The sequence below is a fragment of the Apteryx rowi genome, unplaced genomic scaffold, assembly GCF_003343035.1.
Source record: "Apteryx rowi isolate R43461 unplaced genomic scaffold, aptRow1 scaffold_577, whole genome shotgun sequence".
In the NCBI taxonomy this organism is placed as follows: domain Eukaryota; kingdom Metazoa; phylum Chordata; class Aves; order Apterygiformes; family Apterygidae; genus Apteryx; species Apteryx rowi.
The window spans coordinates 375,227-385,357 of NW_020450846.1; the positions used below are offsets into that span (position 1 = coordinate 375,227).

Genomic DNA, 10,131 nt, shown 5'->3' on the forward strand with positions numbered 1-10,131 from the left:
ATATTAATATGAAACTTCTATGTTTGAGTAAGCTTTATTCCCATGCTGGGCATTCCCCTCTTAAGGCCTTAAATTAGAAAAATCACATCTCGAAGGCCTTGTTCCATTGCAGATTTAGGGCAGAACAATTCTGAGGGAGGAGGCAGCTGGGATCCGGGCTTTGCTCTCAGGCCTGGGGTTTCTGGTGCCCRTAGCACGTTGTCACCGTGTTCTCATATTGCCAGCAGCAGCGGCTACCAGCACGCTTACATGACCAAGAAATCACAGAGACTCTCTCTTTTTTTGAGTTTTCCATTTAATAATTTTTTTTCTAAAATAAACCTTAATTTTTTGCATTACAGATAACTTGCTTTAAGTGCTTTTTTTTCCCAAGGTTGTAGCTGAGAAGCCACAGTGTGCGTCGAGCGTCAGTAGTACGGGAGCGGGGCCGGCGAGGCGGCGTCACTGCATGTAGGCGTAGCGCCAGTCCGTCAGGGGCACGTGCGTCTCCTTGATGGCCTGGGGAGATGTCCAGCGCAGGACGTAGTGGGGGCCACCAGGTTTGTCGTTGGTTCCTGTTCCGGGAGGAAAACAAGCGGCTGCGACTACGAGACGGAGGCTGCGGGATGGATCCTGTCCCGCGGGCAGCGACGCAGAGCCCCGACACAAGGGACGTGCGGAGGTGGGTGCTCTCTTTCTCCACGGGTGTTTTTCTCTCACCTGAGATGCGGGAGCCCCCGAAGGGCTGCTGAGCCACGACGGCGCCCGTCGACTTGTCGTTGATGTAGAAGTTGCCAGCGGCGTTCCGCAGGCGGTTCCTCGCTTCCTGGATGATGCTCCTAGGAGGAACAGAAGCGACTGGGTCAGCGTGGAGGATGGAGCAGGCTGGACAACAGTTGTGCAAAAAACATGTTGCACTTTAAATACATTCCAAGGGCTGTACAGACTTGGAGCTTGATTTGAATTATTGCAATTTTTTGGGTTTTTTTTCCAGGCACTCTTCCCCATTTAAATGTATTGCTATAGAACAAAGGTAGCTGTAACCATGGCCAAACAAAAGCCAAATAACTAACTTAAGAGGTCATCAAGCATAACAACTTTTATTCCTCTTAACCAATCTTTTTTAATAAGTAACTAAACCCCATCAAGCATTTCTGCTTCACACTCAACTAAAGTTTCTCATAAAATAAAGAAATCGCAAAAAGAACTTGGATTTGACACTAGCAACACTTCCTAGCTCTTCATGGCTTAAAAATAATAAAATAATAATAAAAATAAGTTTTCCTCTTAGCTTATATCTTTATTCTTCCAAGAGCTTGTGCTTCCTTTGGCTCTTCCCCTCTTGGAAAAATCATAAAATAAGGCCTGAAAAATGCTGTTTCGGTGAGAAACTATCTATCTCAGACGCGAAGTTCTGAGTGTCCGGGTGTTTGAACCTTGGGTCTTAGCCCTCCTCGCRGGGAGGAGGACTAAGAGCCCCGGGAGGCCGAGGGCGGCTGCCCCGACTCCTGGGGTGCCACAGTCCTCCCAGCCGCCTCCTTGGGTTCCTTGCAGCTGAGCGTCCGTCCCGCAGGCTTTGCCCCTCCGCAGCCAGTCTCCGACCTCGAGCTGGAAAGCCCGGTGCTGCAAAGCACTTAGGTTCGAACCTGGCCCAAGAGGGGCAAGAGCTGCGTCRTGGAAGCTCTGCCAAGAAACGTGGGGAACCCGAGCAGGCAGCTGGGCAGGGCTGTGCGGCCCCCCCCGAGTCTGGACAGCCCCCTCCAGGGTTACAGTGCTCTCAGCCCTCCTCCCGCTCAGGAAGGCTGGGAGCCGGAGGCATATCCTCCCGGACACGCCAACCCCGACATCTGAGATGGTTTCTCACTGAAAAAGCGCTTTTTGAGTGAGAAACCATCTTAGAGGCATCTCCTTCCATCCTGAGCTGAAAGAGAGCTAAGAGCAGTGTAAGCCGCAGGGAAATGGCTTTTTTCATCCTTGCCAGGTAGCGCGGAGGCTCCAGAGAGAAGCGAGCAACGCGCCATGGACGTAGCTGCCCCGCAAGGAGGAAAAAAGCCCTTTCCCCTCTGCTGCAAATGGTTGCGGACTGCTGCGCTATCTCAGCAGGCCACAAAGCAGCGGGAACCGAACGCGGAGCGTCCAGGCTGCGCTTGTGCAGCTTTTGGCACTTACTTCTCCTGGGCGAAGACTGCCCCCGTGAGGCCGTAGGGCGTCGTGGTGTCGATGAGCTCCAAGATGTCCTTGTACCGCTTCTCCGGGTAGACGTACACGGTGAGGACGGGGCCAAAAATTTCCTGCAGAGCCAAACAGAAGCATTCGGACATCGGGGAGAACTTCCTCGCACACCCCGCGGGCGCCTTGGCGCTGAACTAGCTAAAGCCGCGACAAAGAGGGAAGAGGAATGTCCCTGCACCACCTCACCGTCCAGAGCCAGTCAACTCATTTCAGCGCAGCTGCAGTGTCCAGCAGACACCTCGGGATGGGGGTCTAGGGCCTGTTCTGCCCTTCTACTGCCATCTCTCCCCCTGCCCAGGCTCCCACCGAGCTGCTCTCACCTCCTTCATGATAGGATCCTTCGGGTCTTTGCTCTCCACAATGCACGGCTCGATGAAATACCCAACGCTGTCGTCGCAGCCGCCTCCTGCCAAGATGGTGAGATTGGAGGACGTCTTGGCATGCTCGATCCATTTCTTTATACGGGCGAAAGACTGAAAAAAAAGAAAAGAATAAAAGCCTGTGAGTTTGGGGGTCTCAAAGGAGGTCTCTGTATTCTGGAAGTGGGGCTGGGGGAATGTGGGCAATGTCTTTCAGGGCTACGCTGCTCTTAGCTCTCTTCTGGCTCAAGAGGGCTGGGAGCTTGAAGTACAACCCCAGACACTCCGAACCTTATGTCTAAGATATCTTCTCATCAAAAAAAAGCACTTTTCAACCCAAGGTTTGAAACTGGCTTAAGAGGGGCAGTAACTGTGGTATGGACGCTAGGCCAGGGAGGAAGGATTCCCTGCTAAGGGACGTGGGGAACCCAAGAAGGCAGTGAGGAGAAGAGGACTGTGGTGTCCAGGCAGTCTCCTTCATGGTTACACTGCTCTTAGTCCTCCTCCTGCTCTGGAGGGCTGGGAGCCAGAGATGCAGTCCCAGACACTCCAAACCTTACGTCCGAGATGATAGTTCCTCATCAAAAAAGTACTTTTCAAGAGGGGCAGTGACAAGGGATGCAATTCTTTGGGAAGGAGGGAGAGCTCCCACATCCCTATCGCTGATATTCTGACACTAATCACCGACTTCCACACTTCACCCAAGGCTTAAATAAAACAAGYGTGGTGGTGCTACTCTGGTGCACCAGGAGAAACAGGACACTTGCGCTTACCTTGTCATCAATCACCGCGGAGAAAAATGTTCCGAAGTCCTGGGCAGGCTGTGGGAGGAAAGAAAGGAGAATGTGTAAGGGCCGTGCTGTGCCAGAAAGGTAACTCTAAAATACGGAGTTGAAATTCCCAGAATAACCCTTTTTCCCCACTCAGAAACACACCTCTCGTGGAGGGGACAAGCTGCCCCTTTTCAATTAGTCTGCAGTAGTCGGTGACTTACACAATCCTTCCTGCAGACGCTGGCTACAAGTTAATTTCTAATCACCAAAAAAAGATGGGGGGGGAGGACCGAGGGGTGGTGGTGGGGAGAAGCAGCGGATAAAAAGCTCGGTTCAATAGGAATTAGTAGCCAGTTACCGCAGTCTCTAATCCCATCAGCCACCCGCTGAGCCGCAAAGCCCTTCAGCAGCCCAGCAGCTCTACTCACGTCTCCCACTTTGATCTTCCTGTGCTCCTCCAGCAGCTTCGCTTTGATCTGGGGCCACAGCGAGTCCGGGGCGTAGAGGCGGGAGCAAGCCGAGCATTTTTGGCCGCCGTACTCGAAGGCCGAGCGCAGGGTCCCGTTCACCACGCTGGACACGTCGGCCGAGCTGTGCACGAGGTGGAAGTTCTTCCCGCCGCACTCTGGTTTCCGAGAGGAGGAGGAAAAGGAAGCGGCGAGTGAGGAGTTGTCCCGGCTGTGCAACTGGGAGAGCACAAGCTCGGGCCAGTCCCAAACTCCCTGAACACCTCTAAATGCCCAGGGCTCAGCATTAGCCATTCTGCGTCCCCAAATTACCTCCAGCCAGACGYGGGAAATTGCGGTACCGGTCCAGGTTTTCAGACACCTGCTTCCAGAGGCGCTTGAAAGTCCTGAAAGAGAAAAGAGGAGCTGGTTAGAAAGCTCTTGCGTTTGAGCACAAGGGGAAGGTGGAAAAGGCAGGTCCAGGTCTTGGCCCTGCTGCAGAGGAGCCCGCACCAAACCCGTAGGTCCATCCCCGAAGGAAGGGACGCCCTGCAAGCCGGAGAGGAGATGCCAGCCGAGAACGAGGCCCTAGACACCAAAGCAAYGGGCACTACAGAACCACCCGAGATYTTCAAACATAAGAAACAGCTGAAGTGTCACAGGGAGGAAGAAAGAAGAAAACATCCAGCAGAAGTTTCCTGTTCTTCTCCTTTCCCCCCTTCTTTACTGTGACAAACCCCTCGGCTGCAAAACAATAAAAATGCTAATAAACTYCCACCAGGAGGCACAGCCACTAATACTAATTTATGAGCTTCCCACCTTTAAAGCACGACGCTCATCAGACCATGTCATTTGCCGGTTGAGCCAGGCCCCTGGGTTTAACAGCCCGGCGCCTTTGGGAGCGACGCTCCGRGGCGGCTGCCGGAGCCCTCGGAGTYGCTAACGCACCCTGAAGCGCTGGCAGGGCACGAGTTTGCAAATCTCCCCGGAAAAAAGGAGGCACGTGCTTGAAACGCCCCTTTAGCAGGACCCGGACGCCTTCGCGCGGCAAAGTCACAGTCCCTTAACGCCTGCCGGCGGGAAGAAGAGGGAATAAACAGCGCTCCACTTCGCCCTGGCATCGCTCAGCAAGCGCTGGGCAGGTGGTTGAGCCAAATGACAGCATCTCCGGGAGACAGGTCAGTGTCCCCTCAATGCCCCCTTTTGCAGGAGAAGTTCATCCATCCTGCGGTTTGAGTTTAGTGGCAGAAACTCCCTGAYATTAAACACTCCCCCGAGCAGGCGCTCGCAGGACCGGCGTTACGAACAGGCATCCAGCACCGCCTAAGCTGCCGGCTGCGGCTCCTCGGAGAACGGCGCAGCCCGGATCAGCGCGCCTCTCCCCCGCCCCACTTACGGCACGCTGCCGGTGAAGTTGAGCCCGCAGAAGTGCTCGGAGCCGGTGACGGTGTCCCCGAAGACAGGCCCGTCGGCTGGCACGAACTGAATGACGTCGGGAGGGAGCCCGGCTTCGAGGAGGATCCTGTACACGGCGTAGCTGGACAGCACGGCCGTGTCGCTGGGCTTCCACAGCACCACGTTGCCCTGGGGCGAGAGGAGAAAGTCAGCGCGGCGAGAAACCCACCACGGGTGCAACCAGCTCAGGGACACCAACGCCGCAGTAGATGGGATCAGAGCAAGGACACCCTTGGCGGCACGTGGGCGCGGGTGCTTCGCAGGCGCTCCGCACCCTGCTCTCTCCTACCTTTCCACTCCGAGCGCTGGGTTTGGAAAGCGCCGTGACCATCCAGGTCAGCTAAAGGCACGAGAGCCCTTCCCTTGCACGCCCTGAGCTGCCACCGGGTCGCTCCGCCACCCCGGCCATCGCCTGTCACCCCGGCCCTGCTGCACCCTGCGTTCCCCGACAGCGGCCCCGAAACACCGACCTGCTCTCCGCCTCGGGAAATCGAGGGATAGAGCAGCTAAGAAACATGCTTATGCCATTACAGGCACCRTCCCTTGCTGCGAGCAGGTTCGTGCAGAACCCAGCAGGTGCTCGCGCCAAGCCAAGGAGCGAAAGAAAAGCCCGAGCCTGGATTAACGGTGCACAAACAAACAGCACGAGCGGCCGGAAAACACGGCGCTAAAATCCTGACGGAGGCGTCCCACCCCTTTGGCTCCGCGCCACCTGCCTCTTCCTCCTCCTGCGCGCAGGCAGCCCTGCGGGGCCCCCGCGTCCCCCCCCCGACCCCCAGCCCTTCCCCTCCGAACGGCGACGGCGCTAAGTCACGCTCGGCAAAAACTTCTGGCGGAACCGTGCAAGCGGATACAGGCCGCGGTCGGAGACGGGATGCCAGGGCAGCCCGGCTACCYGGGCAGCGCGGCCCCAGGAAATCCTGCTCCAACGCTGCAGTGGCATTAATCATATTGATCCGTCCAGTTATCCGGCCAAGCGCAATGTTTAATCCGCTGGGAAGCGCGCTGCAGCGACCAACGTACCCATTGCTACGGCACTGATTAACACGCACCGATTAATAACTTACCAGTGTCTCCCAGGTACCGCAGGGTGGGAGCTTTCCGCACGCACCTACTCCCCGTCACCCCCCAAAAAACATTTCCCAGCTCCCCGTCCCGTGTTAGCTTCGTCCTCTTCCTTCACGCTCCCCATTCCTCCCTTCCAAAATTCATAGGTTCGTGTGCTGCATCTTGCACGCCGCTTTAAAAAGCGACCACTGTAAATTAAAAGCTTGGTGCTTTCCCTAATCTCAGCCTCTTCCATCGCTAGTACAGGACACCGCTGCTGGAGGGGACTGTATTTGACACCAGGATTAAATCTGAGGTCCTAAGTAGTAAAGAGTTGGGGACGATTTTTGTTTTCCCTGTGCAACAACAGATTAATTAATTCCGGTCCAAATCCAGCATGGATTATTGCCCAGTCTCTCCCCAGAATTCGCCCCGCAAAGGCAGGCACGCGCTGGGCACGCTCAGGACGCACGGGGACGCGTACAGAAACGCCACCGACCATTACTCCGACTTTTCAGCCCGTCCTCCGCGGCTGCCGGGATCTCGCGGGTCCCTGCTGAATGCCGGGGCCGCGACGCGCTCGCTCCTACCTTTGCCCTCCGTTCCCAGGGTCTCCTCCAAGAGGAACGAGAGCAACCGCTCTGGGGCTGCTGCTATCACTCCCCGCTAGCGCTTTCGTAGGCGATCGTGCCTAGAAACCYGATTCGCGGAGCGAGCGCCGCGCAGGAGAACCAAAACCCCTCTGTATTTCTCATCTCCTCTCCCTCCTGCAGCACCCGACCCACTCCCGAGCTAAAATCCGGCCTTGTGGCAGGAAGGTCCCTTATGGCAGGATAAAAACCTTGGGCGCAAGCACCTCTTCTGCTCTCGGAAGAGCCGGTTTGGGACCTTCCCCCTTTTCCAGCACTTCCCCCCATCACAGCTGCTCAGGGGACAGAGCAAACAGCCAGGCACTGGGACACCTGGCTGTAATCCAAAAAAACCTGAGTCTAATTTTATTCAAGAAGAAAACCAGGTGACCCCAAGCGCATCTGATACCCTCTGAGGAGTGAAGGTGGCTGCGCTCAGTTTTGTAGGTGTTTGTAGGTGCAGAGACATCTTAAAACAGCGAGCGCAAAGCTCTTTCCAGAGTGGCTCCTCCGTCCCCCTGGAAAACAACCCGGAGGATAAATTGTAATCTGAGACCCATTTGCAGAGCCCAGGCCAGGCAAACAGCGGCCTCAGGGAGGCCAGGCCCCTCTCCCAGCCCTGGGCTCCYGCGTGTCCCTCCAGCCCATCCTCTCTGGCTCTGGCTCTCCCTCGAGCCCCGGTGGAAGCAGATACCTGCCGCGACACTCACCATCAAAGCCGGAGCCCCTGCCAGGTTCCCACCGATCGCCGTGAAGTTGAAGGGCGAGACGGCTGCCACGAAACCCTGCGGGCGGGTGGGCAAAGGGACCGGTTACACAGCGCTGTGCTCCCGCCCCGGGCTGCCTCTGGAGGCTCCGGCACCAGCCCCTCCGCTCACCTCCAGCCCCCGGTAGACCATGCTGTTGGTGCTGACGTCCACGCTGAGCGGCTGGCTGTTCTCCAGCTCCACCGCGTACTTGGCGTTGAAGCGGAAGAAGTCTATCAGCTCGGCGGCCGCATCGATTTCCGCCTGGATGACCGTTTTACCCTGAGAGCGGAGCGGAGAGAAGCGACATGGAGGAGCCTCCTCCGCGCCGAGGAGCGGGGCGGCACCTCGGTCTATCGAATGAAAACGCGGGGGGAACGCAACAGCTGGGAGCCCAAGCGACGCGGCCCGGCGCATCCGGATGCGGTGTACGGGTTCCCTCCGCTATGCTGAGCGCGCTCGACCCCCTGCGAGCCTCCTCCCCGCTACAGGCCCTTCTAACGTTACGGCCGTTCGCATCCTTCCCGTGGCCAAGAAACAGCTCAGAGGCTCTTCCCACCTCGTGTGCCCAGGTGCCCCCTTCCCAAACACCACCCCATGCACCCCAGCTACCCCCCCCGGGGCCATCCCACCTGCCTCTTACCTGCCCCACCATGGTTTTGGCCAGCACCTCTGCTCGCCGCGGGCCGCTCAGCAGCTCAGCTGCCTTGAGGAAGATCTGGGCTCGGTCCTGGACAGGCTTCAGGTCCCATTCCCTCCTGGCCGCCAAGGCAGCGTTGATGGCTCTGTTAATGAGGTCCTGCAGAGCAGAAGGGGAAACAGCAACGCTGAGGAACTCRCTCCCTCTCCACTTCTGCAAGGAGTCAGGCAGGGAGGGGAGGTGAGGGGCCACCTACCCCTGCATAACCCCCCTAGAAGATAAGGACAAGCTACTAGAGGCTCTCTAAAGCCAGGCGAAGCGCAGTCGCTTCTTCTGTAAAAGCCAGCAGCTATTTCAGGGCAGGGTACGAGGGTCGAGCTCCCTCCTCCAGCAGAGGCTGCCAGAGAAACCCGCAGCCCAGTTGCCTCATCACCTACGCTGGCGTCTGGCCAGGGTGGCGCRGTCACCGTCCCGGTCACCGTCCCATCTGCAGGACGACTAGCGAGCTCTCCCCCGCGAGCGAACGCAAGGAAGAGGGCCCGGCAGCGAGGCGTGCTCACCTTGTCAGCGTAGCAGAACTTGGCCACCTTGTGCGAATGATTGAAGGGCTGAAAAGAGAAGGAAAACCTCCGTAATTTCCCTCTCGCCCGATACAACCCCCCTGCTGTCGCTGCTTCAAGGAAGAAGAGCTTTCCGCCAAACTCACCGACAGCTGGTACCGCACAGCGGACGTCCACACCTCTTCTCCCCCGACCACGCATGGGATGGCTTCCGTCTTGTCCTTCAGCTCGCCAAGCGCCTAGCGAGGGAACGGCACCGCGTCAGGAGCCGCGGCGCCAGGTTTCCCTCCCTCCCTTAGTGGGCTACAGGCTGGAGGAAGCCAGGCTGAGCCCAAGTTCAAACGYGAGCTGTCCCCAAAGCGCCCCTCTGGCCCGGCCCAGGAGCCGGGCGGCACGGGGGGGGACGCGCGGTTGCTCCGCGTGGCGTTACCTTCTGGAGAGCGGCTCGCTCGGGGCTCCCTGGCTTGAATTCCAGGAYGGGCTCGTTGGCCACCTCGATGGCGGAGTGGTGCCGCCATCTCCGCCTAGGACGAAAGCGAAACGGATGCCGAAATGCCCCCCGACTTCCTTCGCCTGGTCCGTACTGCCATCCGCCCCGGCCTCCCCACTCCGTACCGCCAAACGCCCCACGCTTTATCGCTTAACTCGTTGCTCCCAGCAAAAGGAGCCGTGCGAGTCCGGGCACGGCACCACACTAACGCGTCTGCACTCCACCGTGCCCTGGCGGCGGGTGATTACACCCGAGCTGGGCACCGAACCCGCGCGTTCACCCCGGGCAGCTCTGCCCTCGCCTCGCTGCGAGCTGGAGATATGGGGCTCCGCCAGCTCGGGAAAAAGGAACTTCCAAGGGAGATTTTGCCTCGAGCAAACAGGCGATGGAGCTGCCAGGGCAGAAGGGGCCCCGGGTTGCTCCAAACCGGTGCCGCAGCGTGGCAGCACCACGCGTGCCCCCCTCGGGCCCAGGCTTCGGGCCGAGCTCAGCGCACGCCGGAGGCAGAAAGCAGAGGCTCCAGGCTACGCACTTTGCCAAGCTGGTTTCGGCCTTAAATCACGTGCCCCCAAAGGGGCAAATAAAAGAACCTGCTGAGAACCGAAAGCACAGCGTTCGCGCGAGAAACGCTAGAAACAGCCACAGCCGGAGGGGAGGGGGGGAAACGGGGTTTCGCCACGCCACGCGCCGCCGTTTTGCAGGAAGGGGCTTTTCCGGGGCCCGAAAAGCGGCTCCGAGGCCCCCCCCCCCGGGCCGGGGAAGGAGCGGAGCCGAG

At 58.2% G+C, this 10,131-nt stretch overlaps 1 protein-coding gene across 1 annotated transcript in view; it reads right to left on the bottom strand.

The window, feature by feature from the left end:
* Positions 1-275: 275 nt before the first annotated feature.
* The window catches only part of ALDH4A1 (aldehyde dehydrogenase 4 family member A1), an 11,932-nt gene continuing 2,076 nt past the window's right edge, over positions 276-10,131 (bottom strand). The window contains exons 2-15 of the mRNA XM_026082415.1: positions 9,297-9,505; positions 9,013-9,105; positions 8,867-8,914; positions 8,310-8,465; positions 7,799-7,948; positions 7,631-7,705; positions 5,186-5,373; positions 4,123-4,196; positions 3,772-3,968; positions 3,344-3,391; positions 2,532-2,684; positions 2,149-2,270; positions 700-818; positions 276-554 (exon numbers count right to left, since the gene is read on the bottom strand). Coding sequence (XP_025938200.1) covers positions 442-554; positions 700-818; positions 2,149-2,270; positions 2,532-2,684; positions 3,344-3,391; positions 3,772-3,968; positions 4,123-4,196; positions 5,186-5,373; positions 7,631-7,705; positions 7,799-7,948; positions 8,310-8,465; positions 8,867-8,914; positions 9,013-9,105; positions 9,297-9,505 — 1,745 coding nt within the window. The 3' untranslated portion in view covers positions 276-441. The remainder of the gene's footprint in view (positions 555-699; positions 819-2,148; positions 2,271-2,531; positions 2,685-3,343; positions 3,392-3,771; positions 3,969-4,122; positions 4,197-5,185; positions 5,374-7,630; positions 7,706-7,798; positions 7,949-8,309; positions 8,466-8,866; positions 8,915-9,012; positions 9,106-9,296; positions 9,506-10,131) is intronic.